A 13,787-nucleotide genomic window follows, 5' to 3' on the forward strand; every position below is an offset into this window, starting at 1 on the left:
TTATATGATGTTCTAGTTTTCACCACATTATACTAATTTTCTAAATTAATTTTCATTTCCTCTCAATGTTTACATTTTTATTTTTTTCATTTTTAATTAAAAATTTTTTAATTTTCAAAAAAAATTAATTTTCTCTTAACTTTTTTTAACCTTGATAATTATAATAAGTAAAAAATTTTACTGGTAATTGAGAATGAATTTGAGATACCCATTTATACAAATCTGCTTGAGTCAAATAAAACTTAGGAGAACCTAGCTCCATGTGGTAAGGTCAGGGGTCCCCAGAGCTCACCAGGTGTGGTTTGGCTTCTCGATCTACCAATTTGAATGCTTCGACACCTGCCATTGTTTTGTAATTCTCTATGTTCTGCTGCAATTCCATGTGCTCTGGATTGGCCATGAAAAATGTGTGGGCTGCTTCCATTGCCTTTTCCAGCTGGTTAAGCTATAGAGAGATAGAGGGGAAAAAAAAAAGAACCAAATGAAGGCAAATATTTCTAAACTGGCTCAGAGAAATAAAAAGATCAATCCAAGTTCTTACAGCTTGAATGTGGCAAGGCTAGGATTCCAGTTCACATTTACTATACTCAACCTCCTTACGTCTGTGCTGGGAGTCTGATAATAAACAGTGTTCCTAAAGTGACATATGAATAACTTGGCTTTGGTGAACAAGAATAAAAATGCTTTGTTCCAAATTTATTCTCTTCCCTTTCTTTTCTAACCCATCTGTGTTTTCTGGAAAATTGAATATATATGCTTTTCTTTGTTCTATGATTAATCAAAATAAAGAGCTGCCAGGGTCCTCCAATTCACATTTTCAACATTTTTGTCTTATATTTTCTCTTTTTTTCTTTTTGTTTGTTTTGCTTTTGATCCTGAAACTAGTAGTACAAACACACTTCTGGCTTTCCAAAGAAGGGGACTGAGTATCCCTCTCCCTCCACCAAATTTGTTCTCGAGTAAATTATTTCAATGCATAAAAGATGCTACATACAGCATATAAAATCTTCTCCACACTCCTTGAGTGAGGTATGTGATTGCAAACTTACACCTTTGATCCTCATTAATACAAAAGAAAGAATTTTTAGTTACCAGTACACGACACTGTCAATCTCCTCTAAACCTCTGCTCTCCATGTGAGAAGCAATAATGCATTTTTACAAAATGGAATTAAATTTACTCAGTGTAAGACATTTTGACATAAGCTTTAATTATGGAAAGTGCCTATAGACAGATCCACTTACCTCATATCAGAAAAATGAATATTTACATTAGCAGTCTTTTTCATGGAAAATCAAAAATATGTTTGATCTGTTTTAGAGTGTGAAGAAATGAAAACTCATTGTTATTGAGCAAGTAAATATAGACTCATGAAACAGCATATAAGATTCAACTGGGTCTGCTTTTGACAATCTAATCACTCAATTATTTAAAAATAGAAAGAAGTAGTAGGTTCACAAGTTCCCAGTCACTGCAATCTGGTTTTATGTAAGGAATCAGCTTTCATCGCAGAAAACATAAACTCCCCTACTTTAAGACCTAGTACTCTTAATTTGTCTAATAATAGTAAAACCTTCCCTTTTTTCATTTAACTTGCAGATTCTTAGCTAGTGACCTTCGTTCCCTTAAATCCTGCCTGAAATCTGCTGTCTTGCCACTTCTACCTTTATACTCAGTTCTGTGCACCCAGAATCATTTTGGCTGACAGAATCACTAATTTTGGATCTGGTTTCCTTCTCAATTTTAGTTTTCTTAATTTCTTACACACCAGTAGAGGTAAATAGGAATTGCATGGACATCTACATGGTGACAGTTATGTAGGCATAGAGGAAAAAGAATGGGTTCTAAAATGTGTGTGTGTCCACTTTTATTGAGAAAGAAAACCTGGAAAAGGTTTGAACATTTGTGGTTCAGTTTTCCTTTAGGAAAAAGTGCTCATACAAACTGCATACCAACATTTACTACTTAGGATTTTGGGAAGACTTAATTAATTGTGTAATATATATGAATGTGCTTCAGAAATCACTAAAGCACTAAAAAAATACATAATACCATACAATTTATAAATGATCTATCAGATTCAAGGATATGAATATGCTTCCCCTAATGAATACAGTTTATAGCTCCCATGAGCACATAATTTATGGGGATACAGTAGGTACTTATGGCTGGTGAAAACTATCTCCAGCTAATAGCCAAATAGTAAGTTATGAGTAAAATAGATTAGCACTAACAAACTCTGGTTCTTTAGCGCCAGACATTAAAGTGGATAGATCACAAATAAATATTTATGTTCTTCATTTTCCTACCTTCATGCTTTGGCTCACGCTGTTCCACTGACTTAGAGAACCTTGGTCTCTCTGTCTTTTCTCACTGAAATATCACATATCCTATAATGCCAAACTTAAATCCTGCCTTCTCTAAGAGACCTTTTCCCAACCCTATCTACAACTATAGACAAGCATTACAATATCATCTTATCCTTATTCCTCTATTGGTATTTACCATACTCTGCCTTATGCCATATGTATCTGAATATATTTGCTTCTCCCAGTAGAGCTCTCTGTGGATAGGAACCATATGACTTATATTTTTATTTTCCACCTATTTTACATATAAATGATGTCTATGATATGTCTAAAATGAAAAAAAAAAAAAACTTGTAAGAAGCAAATCTTTTACACCTAAATCAAAAGGTATATTACAGGTGAGTACTTCATAAGTAACAAGGTTTTACTAAAAGGATGTGAATTTGATAAAAAGATCTCCAAAGCCATCATTCACATTGACAGCTTCCAGTACTGGTTACCACAGAAGAATATGATTCAGTAGCTCTTGAAAACTGTCAGCCAATTTGGATAATCTGGTTCCTTTTCTTAAATTTGACAAAATTGACTTTTCACTTATTTGGTGCTTTCCCCCTTTATAACCCAGTATTCAACATAATACTATTTTCCCCAATATAAAAATAGATATAAAGGGGAGTCCATGACTTAAGGCTGAACCATAAAAATTCTTCATGAACCGGCTCTGGCTTTTAAATTATTGTGAACCAATTCAGGAAACTAGAATTGGCTGCCAGAGTCTATAAAATAGTACATTGTTTTAACTGGAAGCTTGATATCTTTGTACTCCATCTTAGAGATTAAATACACACATCTGAAGTGGTAGGAAAAGTCCAAATGAACATGTGTATACTACAAATAATGTTGTGCTATTGAATGAAAAAGATTTGCAAGGCCTTGTAAATACTAGGTTTCAGCTAAGAAAGGATCTACCCATGACTTCACTGAAACAGACCAAAAGCAAACTGCATATAAAGGTTCCAAACTGGACTTCCTTTAAGATTTTATTAACATACCACAGGAAAGAATAACTCTAATATGAGGGTAATTCCATGCATTAGAAAATAAATTGTGAAATAAAGAACAATTGAGGAAAGGGGAATGCTTTTACAAGAAGTTGGTATCAAACTCTTAAGGAGGGCCACTGCCCCACTGGGATGTGATAAATACTGGTGAGAAATGCCTTCCAGAAGCTCTGGGTCATTTCATCTCAGGCTGTGAAGAACTAAAGCAAACATTTTCTCCTGCCAGCCCAGAAGCACGACTGTATGCAGCAGTCACGCTACATGGAAAAACAAATGAACACTGACTAAATCAACACCCTGCTAACATTCAGAAGTTACACTGTCCTTGAATTGATGAGTGAAGGAGACTCTTCTGACACACAAATTGTTTTCCATTGCTAGTCATGAAAAAGGCACTTCTAAAGGACATGTTGACTATTCAAATATCTTCAGTAGCAATCTGCTGACCAGGAAAGAGATTCCAGACACTCTGCACCATGGCATTCAGGAACTCCAGGATATTTCCCCAGTCTTTCTAGCATAACTTCCTCCTATCTGCCATTATGCAAACTTTTCCTAGACAAAAGGAACCTCCTTAAGTTTTATAACTTACCATCCCCCTATTCAAAAAACACATTTAGGTCCAGTAGTCCACTCGTAACCAAATTCCTTATTTCACTCATTCACTTATGCAGCATGTATTTATTTTGTGCCATCTCTGTGCCAGACAAAAGGACAGTCAATGAGAATATCTACAAGGTCAAGACATACAAAGGCCCTTTTCTCTTGAGATAGATAGTCTTGAGAATATCTACATGGTCAAAACATACAAAGGCCTTATATTCTCATCAAAAGGGACAAGTCTCAAGTAAAAAAATTAATGAAAGTAATTTCAGATAGTGCTAATTGCTATGAAGAAATAAATGAGCAAATTTGTGAGCACAGACTGAGATTGGGAGGAGGACTCCCTTAGAAAAATTAGTTCTGATAAATTGTTTTATCTCTCTGCAACATAATTTTTGAGCTAAGACTTAAAAGTTGAGAAGCCAGTCATGAATGGAACAGGAGGAAGAGCATTCCAAGCAAAAGGAAGTCAGTGAAAGGGCCCTGAAGTGGAAAAAGTATTTGTGTGTTTTAAAAGCAGAGCAGACACTAAGGAGAGAGATTTGAGAAGAGGCTGGAGAAGGACAGATCACTGACAGGTTATGGGAAAGAGGCTGAATATCATTCAAAGTGCAAGAAGAAACCATTAAAGAATTTTAAGGAGAGATGTAACAAGATCTGATACACACGTTTAAGTGATAATTCAGTCTGCTGTCTGGAAAACAGATCTCTGTAGCAGGCAAGGGAGGACTGCCATGATTCAAGTCAGAGAAAATGCTTCTACTTTGCAAAATTAAAATAGGACCTGATAGGTCTGTCACTTCTTTCTTTCCTCTCCTCTCCATGCCCGTCATCCCTTTCTCTTCCTCTCTTTGCTGTAACAATGTTTCTCAATTCAAAAGGCAGGCACATAGCACAAAAGGAAAAACATTCTAAAATTTCCAAACGTATTATAGGGAAAGTATACAAGTTCCCTTTCTTCTGAATTAGGAAAAAATATAAAGCTCAGCTATTTTGGACATGAAATTGGGAACAGCTTGCAAGACCATGTGTAACAAAGAACAGGGGCTAATTCTGAAGCACATTGCAACATGTGAAGACCACTATGCACTTTTGAAATAGATTTTTGGCATCACTTTTTATCTTCTGAAGGCTTTCTGTACAATCAGAGTAAAACATCAAGCTAAAATAAGTAATTTCCATTCTTCTACCCAAACATCAATGTTTTCGATAAAGAAGGGAATTTTTTCTCCACTTTCATCACCCTTACTTTGGTAATTGATCCAATATCACACATTACATTTTGAAGAAGTGCTATATTTTTTTTCCTTGGTTCTTTACTTAATTTCACAATGTAGTGACTTTAGAGATTTTTGACCCCATATGGGATTTCTTATCAACTGATGAGCATGTAAGTAGACACTAAAGAGATCCTGTTTCTAAGCCATGACAGAACTTTTAAGTTCTAGCTAGCAGCATGAACACACTAGACAGAGAGACAGGAAGTCATCAGATTACAGCATGTATATCATACTAAACACTAAAAGCTCATGGGCTAAAAACATTAGTCTTTTCTTTAATGGAGCTAGCTATATTTTATATATATATATATATATCACACACCAAAAATTTTTATACATAGTTTATCGCTAGCTAAAGTCTCCAAATTTACCTTATTTTTTGACAATCCACTTAACTTTCCTTCACAAAACCAATAAGTAAGTAAATAAGTATTTTTTTTTTACAAATTAAACAACATGGTAGAAGAATATTCTCAAAATAAAAAACCATCAAATTTTGAAACAAAATTTGGAAGCAATTTGTTTGACCTACTGGATTAAACTAAATTCTATGAACTTAGTATAATGTAAAATGAGAATTCAATATTATTTTAGGAAATTTCTAAACATTTCTATATGATGGATTAAGATTTTTAGAGACAAAAAAGAAAATAACCATATATATATAAAAAAAAAACTTTGCATTTTATTTCACAATTGCTGATAATACTACCATTCTTTAAGTTAAAATAACTTGTAAGGAGAGTCATGTATGAAGTTATTTGTATAATTCAGTTACAGAAAGTAATAGTTTGTTTCTCCTGACAAATCGATAAATTTAATTTTAGCATACATTGAGAACTACATAATATACTGTGTTTTCTCTTTTGCCTTGACTACTAGGAAGCTCAGAAGTACATATTGAGTCTTGTTTACACTAACTATATTATGTTAGGTTTCTAGCATGTCAAGCTGAAGCTGGTATAATTCCCTTTTTTCTTTGATTGTTTTTGGTTTTGTTTCCATTTCAAAAATCTAATTATACAAATAATTGCTTTAGCCAGGCAATTCAAAGTCCTCTTGGACTTGGGAAAGGTAAAATTTATTAAAAAGATATACCCCCACAGTAAGAGAAATTTCTAAAAATTGTGTTTATTTCCTACATCTTAGAACATTTAGAAATTTCTAGCTTTAAAGAACACAGATTAATTCAACGTCAGGTGTTTATGCTAATGTAGAAAATAAACTTTGCATTTATGGAATGTTAGTCTAAAATGTAGTCATGGCTCTAAGTAAATATTTATAGCTTTCAAAATGCTATTTGGTAAGGACTAAATAGGAAATGACATTTCTAAAGAGTAACATTTCCTCTGTGGAGTAAGTTGGATAGAGAGAATATGTCTTTTAAAAGTACTTTCGTTTGCCAAACTTCTTATGCTCTTTCTTTCAATTACTTATGGTTCTAAGTCTGATTAATAGACTTTTGCTCTTTCTAAACACTCTAAGTTTTAATCTGATGTTTACATTTTAATGTTAAACACTGACAGTGAACAGCCGATGCTAATTGAGGCTACCCTTATGAGCTCAGTAGAACGACAGATTCCATCAACTAAATTTGCTAGAAGGTGGCTTATCTAAATAAAAACCATCTTTCTGGGTAAGGAAAACACTAAAATGAAGAAGCAGAATTTTAAACATGCTACTTTAGATTAGAGACCATTTAAAACAAAAACCTTTGATGTTTTAAGAAAACAAAAAAACAAAAAAAACCACCTCAGTGTATTAGCCAAAAAAAGTGCGTGCTTAATTGGACGAAATCCCTCAAGCCATCTGTGTATTGTCTAACTTCCTAACAAAAGAACAGCCAAAACTTGGATGGCTGCTGCCTAAGGAGGAAAGTGCACTATTTTAGTGACGGAATGTGGACAAGTCATCTCTTCCTCGGATCGAATGAAATTAGTGTGTGTAGCTGGTCGGTATATTGCTGTTGATTTTGATTCTAAACGCTAGGACAAGGTGAGGCTGAACAACTGGGCAGGCTCTTAACCTCTGCAGTGGTTGTCCAGCAGTCTCCCTTGAGGTGTCAGAGGATGACTAATGGTTACTAAAAAAGTGGGTTTGAGCCAAGACCTCGCTGACATTTGCTTCCTGCTACTGTTTTTGGAAACATGCCTCTAATCCTCTTCAAAAATTTCTTTTGAAGGTAGATGTCACTCATTTCATACTCCAGTTTTGCCAGCATCCCATGACTATTGTAATAGTCATCACAAAACAAGTAAAGAATCGTATTCACACCTGATTTTATTTGTTTTTGTCTTTTTCGTGACCGGCACTCAGCCACTGAGTGCACCGGCCATTCCTACATAGGATCCGAACCCGTGGCGGAAGCGTCGCTGCGCTCCCAACGCCGCACTCTCCCGAGTGTGCCACGGGCTCGGCCCACACCTGATTTTAAAATAGAAATAAATAGAAATCCAGTGTGAGCTCTGAACCATACGCCTCTCATAGGTGGCCCCCAAATTAATGAGTATAACCTAGTATGTGAAGTTGTTAATAATAAGAATTTACCCTTGTGTATTGTTGTAGAGTTTGCAAAGCACTTTACAATACTACTGATAAAAACAAAGGCAATAAAAATGATCATTTACTGAGTGCCTACTCAATAGGAATGTGAAATTCCTCAAAAAGCTGGGAGATGAGTCCCTACCACTACCTCAGGCCCAGTGCAGAAGATCATTATCTGCAAGCTCACATTATAAACATAAACAATGATTTACAGCGTCGAATAAAAATTTTGCTCGGACAGGCAGGGTTGCCCTTAATGAACTTCATGGTATAAAAACAAATTTTGTTGTGCTAACCCTATCTCATGTTTTGCTTTTGCCTGGTTTTTCATTATGATAAATGGAGATGAGTGCTGTCTTTCCCTAGTGACCCATTAAAAGACCGCTAGTTGGCCATTACTTCACTGGAGCCAAAAACCAGCTCCCTAACTGCTCATTGCCAGAGTTACGTCTCCGCAGCCATCAGCAGCCAGGTTACATTTTTCTCCCAAACTCTATGTCACAATCGTTTGAATTTATTTGTCAAATATGATATGATAGCAAAGTGGCAATTAACTATGGATTTCTGACTCAAAGATAACCTTTGAAAATCAGCAGTAAAATAGCTTAATATTGAGCCAAAACTGAGTTTTATGATCTTGAGAATATGCAAAAAATTTCAAAAATATTTTGTGTCTGCAACATTGTTTTGTGAAATAACAAAATGACAGTCATAAAATGCTTATTTTTAGGCAAGAAAGAGCAGGAGGCCCAAGGACTAGGCATCCAAATATGGGTTTATTTCCTGTTTCCCCATAAGTACCCCTGGTTCCTGAGTGGATTGCAGATGGAGGCATGTAGGTCAGAGAAAAGGAGAAATCAATTGGGCCTTGAGCACTTGTAACAGTGCCAGGATAGTACTGGAAACAGCCAGGTAAAATTGGTGATTTAAGGAAAGCCTTAAGGTACAGATAATTTCTATCATTACAATTTCTAACGTGCTTGGTCTCCCTTCCATTTTGTGTTTACAAAGCAAATTTAACATTCCACTCAAACCACTCCACTTTGAGAAATGCAAGAAAAACAAACAAGCAAATCAAAAGCTTTTCCACTTGTACCATTTTGGTATATTTATGCCACGTTCTTCTATAAAATACAAGCTCTTGCTCTTACAAGGGTAGGGATATTTACTTCAAAAAAAAAGTTTCCAAACACTCACTTCAGCTTATATAAAGGAATGCACCATGGCTGGGAGCCAAAAGGAGTTTCACTCCAAAGACCCCTCATGGAGAGAACTCTGAGAAGAGACCAAGGCCTTCATGTACTTAAGTTATCAAGTGAATGGATACACCTAACCTGATAGGCCATGTGGTCTCACTGACTTAGTGCTTTTGGTGATTCAGTTCTTTTATGTTTCATAAGCTCCTCTAGCATCATATGTGTACTTTTTAAAAAGTATTCAGTCACAGCAGTAACCTTCAGGCTGTATGGTAAATGAAATATCCCTGCCATACATACAGATTAAAAATAAACTCAAACATTTCCTCTGTACCTCAGCCAACAAACTATATTGGAAATAAAATTCCAGTCCATCTGAATTTCTGAGAACGCTAAAGTTTGGAAAAAATGCATTTATTGACTAAACATATCTGTTACTTTAGTGGCACTTGCATTGGTCCTATGAATACTAACTTCCATTAACCATAGAGAACTGTGGCTGGACCCTTTAAATTATAACCTTTAAATTATATATAAATTAAATATATATTATATATTATATATATAAATTAAATATATAAATATATAAATTAAATGTAACTACATTTTACAGATGGAATTAATATTTTCCCAGAAGATTACTGACAGGACTATTATTGGAATCTACATCTTTGATTAAAACAAACTTTCACAAACACACACAGGATTTTAGCCACCATCATCTCAAAGTAGAGGTCAGTTTGTGCATATCTCGTCCATGTTACAAGCCTCTGAGGATACAAAATAAATGCAACATGACGCTGACCTTTAATTAAATACAGTCCAGTTAAGACAAGCAGACATACACAGACTATTAGTACCAAGAACTGAGGTTCTGCAGGATTAGAGGGCAGAGTGAGTGAGTGGCAGGCAACGCAGTGCTCTAGAGATTGAGAGAAAAGGTGAAATCACAGTAACCTGGAAGGCTCAGGAAAGGCTCCATTGAGGAGGTGGGACTGACGGTCTTGAAGAAGAGGAAACACGTGGATGTCTCACGCAGAGTAGCATGAGAGAGGAGTAACAGGAATGCCTCCGATGAGTTTACAAAATAGTAATTTAGCTGACCTGGCTCATGTGGAAGGTTTGGATTGCAGAGTAATGGGAAATAAGGTTGAACAGGACTGGATTATGGGGATCTTTGAACACTAAACTGGGGTGCTTGGGTTTTTATTCCTTGCAAAAGGGAAGCAGACACATCTAAGTATGTGCCTATATGTGCATGTGTGTGAGTGTAGTCATGAAAATATATCCTATCCCATCACAAAAGGGACTTTTACAAATAAAAACTAAAATACGTGAGGTAGCTATGTAAGACTTCATTCCCCAGCAGGGAGAAGAGTGTGAGACTGGGGGCATATGATCAACTTGATGATATCCTTTTAGTTGTGGAAACATTAGCCTGGTTATGATGGAATTAACTGGAAGTGAGGGGAGACTGGAAAAGAGGTAAAGTTCTTGGGAAACTGTTGTAATTCCCTCTCTCGCATAAAGGAGAAGCAAGTCAGTCAAAGGAAATGTGTAAGGTAAGCGTATCCTCAACATTAAATGCCAGTCAACCAGGGATATGGTAGGAACAGCAATGGAAATCAGTATTTTTTTTAGGTGGTTACAAATTTTGGTTGTGGCGTGAAGGAAATTATCATTTCATTTTGGACTAGGTTGTGTTTGATATAATGGGAAGGTGTCCAAACAAATACATCTTCGTAGCAGTGAAGAACCTTGATCAGAAACCTGATTAACTGACTGCAGGGAAAAGTCTACATTTAAGACACACTTGAGGGTCTTTGGCTCAGAGAAGTCCAGAGAGAAGAGTTTCCAAAATGAGTGGACAATCAGTTATTATAAATAAGTCAGAACAACCCAGACGGACAGAAAATAATTTTTGGAGGTTTGTAGTCAGCCCATATCTTGCTAAGAAGTGTATTCCCCTGTTCATTAAGATTTATAAAAAATGCTTTTATAGTTAATAAAGAAAGGGTAAGATAAGCTGTAATAAGAGTTAAACATATTTCTTTAGGGTAAGGACTTTCAGAGTCTTTAATGTACTACTGTAATGGTTAATCTCCATAAATGAGAACCTATCTTCCACATTTTTTAAACTCTTTTGACCAAAAACCTTTTGGTCTTCTTCAGAGTGACTCAAAAGACTAATTAGCTTTCTGAGACTCTACTTTGTTGATACACACACACACACACACACACACACACACACACACACACACACACACACACACACACACACACGAGGGTACTTCAAAAAGTTTGTGCAAAAAATAGAATTAAAAAATAATGGGACTCTTTCCGTAAGCTTTTTGAAGTACCCTCATATATATACAAGTATATTCTCGGAAACATCAATAACTTTGATGAAAGAATAACTTTAATTGTAAAATCATGACCTAAATGATCTCAGAATCCCAAAATGCAGATAGTGAGATAGCCCCTTGAGATTATTAGGTGTAACACCTCCTCTCCTACTATACATATAAAAAAGATGTACCCCAAATACATCCCTCCAAAAGTCCGTGGTAGAAATATCTTCCTCCATGCCACCTAGAGTAAGCCAAATTTAAGTTGCAAAGTGACTACTAATTGTTATAGAAGAGAACTATAGGGTTATATTCAAATGAAAAGACTGGTTTGAATTGAACCACAGCCTAGATAATCATATCAAATAGACTGTGAAATTATATTCAGTGGTTTAAAAATCTCAGGGTTTCTGATTTCGATTTTGCATATATTGTGGGTTTACATTGGCTACCTTCCCCTTGAAATGTGACACTGTGTCAGAGTTTAGCAGCTGCATGTTTGGTCTGAGCTAAGAAAAGACTGCCACTATGAACTTCCACATATGGAGTCTGATGTTCCTACTTTGTTGGCATAGTATACCATAAGCTTTGCATTTCTAGAGGCCCTGAGGCTCAGGCTACTCTACTTCATCTTTCAATTCAATCTGACCAATATTTACTGAGGTTCTTATGCACAGCATTGAATGGGCAGGGATGATGGAGAGAAAACTGAGATATTTTCTGCTTTTTATTAGTTAATCTGGGGCATGGAGTGGGAAATTAGGCAAATACCTATAATCCAGGGTTGAGTAATGGACCTTAAGAGAAGTAAAAACAAATAGTGTAAGGATCCAAAGTACGAGAAAACACTTAAGAATAGGTGGATTTGGACCTAAAAAGTCTTCATGGAGATCTTATAATGAATATGACATTTGTAATGGACCTGATGGGTAAATGGGATTTCCACAGGAAGACGTGGCATGAAGGGTATTTCACCATGAGTAAGACACAGAGGAAGACTGTTATCCATGTGTAAATGCTAGTTTATTGGGTAGTAAAGTGTTGGCAGTGGAGTTTGCAGGAGCAGAGAATACTGAAAAGGTCATCTGGAACCAAACTGTGGTGGGGCTTGAAAGTAAAGCTCATATTGTGTTATATTTTGGGGAGCACATGAAAATTTTAGAGCAATGGAGTGACTTGAATCTTTTAAAACTCCCTTCCAGAAACATCTCCATCTGAATGCAAAGGAGAAAGTCTAGGTTACTAGCTTGTACCAGTAGCATAGGACAGTCTGTAGAGGGAGAGCTAGATTAGATTCATCCCACTGAGTGGCAGGTGCCAGCACACCCTACTCCCTCCAACCAAGTCTCCACCTGGCCTTGAACCCTGAGTGTTACTGAACCAGGCCGCATACTTATACTCCAAAAGTTCATTCAAGAGGACATGCCAACAGTGTGCTACATTGACACATTTCCCATGCCTGGAAGACATGCTTTCTGTTAATCTAAAGCCTTTCGTATGGTAAAGAGTCCATAACAAACCCAATTTTAAACCAGAGAGAAATCTTAGCCAAGTAATTAAAATAAATATGGCCTTCCGTCTGAGAGTTGCTGCCATCTCTACTGATCCTACCCAGAAGAACATGTGGTCTTATTACAAAACAATATAAGTAGTTTTTGTTCTTTTCATTTGAAAACACTCTCCTGGTGCACTAGAGGAATTCTCACTTTCCTCTACTTGGAGACAGTGAGGCCGAGAGATTCTGTTACACTTCCATTAATGTTTGCCCCTCACCCCATGTGAGCAGAGGAAGTTACTATGAGAAAGGCTACATGAATTGGCAGTGATTAACCTTGTGTGATTCTGTTCCAGTAACAGAGGGTGTTGAGACCATGTAAGAATAAAAAGATGAATGGGAGCCTAAATCCCACTCTTCCAACTCCCAGCTTTAATGTAAAACAAGCTAATAGCAAATGCCTGGAAGCAATTTTGCATATTCTCAAAGAGAAAAAGGTAAGTATATATGTTTGCATATGAGCAACAGTCTCCAGCCACTTTTTTACGAAGAACATTAACATAAATTATCTAAAGTCACTATATGTAGGTTGGGCAGATATTAATATCCCAATTTCACAAATGAGAAGAATGAAACTCAGAGAGGCCAAGAAATAATAGTTGCTACTATTATCAAACATTTAATATGCCAGAGACCTGAAATAAATGTCATACATATTACCAAGTGTTATAGGATGACCTGTGTTCCCAAAATGCATATACGTTGAAGCCCTAACCCCTAGTACTTCAGAATGTGATTGTATTTGGAGATAGAACCTTCGAAGAAGAAATTAAGTTAAAATGAGACCATTAGGGTGGACTGTAATCCAATCTGTCTAATCTTGTTGCAAGACGAGGAGATTAGGACACACTAAGAGACACGAGGGGCACACAGGCACTGAGGTAGACCATG

At 36.1% G+C, this 13,787-nt stretch overlaps 1 protein-coding gene across 1 annotated transcript in view; it reads right to left on the minus strand.

Annotated features, from left to right (window-relative positions):
- The window catches only part of P3H2 (prolyl 3-hydroxylase 2), a 148,601-nt gene that overhangs the window by 31,587 nt on the left and 103,227 nt on the right, over positions 1-13,787 (minus strand). Inside the window, exon 2 of the mRNA XM_063101853.1 lies at positions 293-445. Coding sequence (XP_062957923.1) covers positions 293-445 — 153 coding nt within the window. The remainder of the gene's footprint in view (positions 1-292; positions 446-13,787) is intronic.

The sequence above is a fragment of the Cynocephalus volans genome, chromosome 1 (genome assembly GCF_027409185.1).
Source record: "Cynocephalus volans isolate mCynVol1 chromosome 1, mCynVol1.pri, whole genome shotgun sequence".
Lineage (NCBI taxonomy): Eukaryota > Metazoa > Chordata > Mammalia > Dermoptera > Cynocephalidae > Cynocephalus > Cynocephalus volans.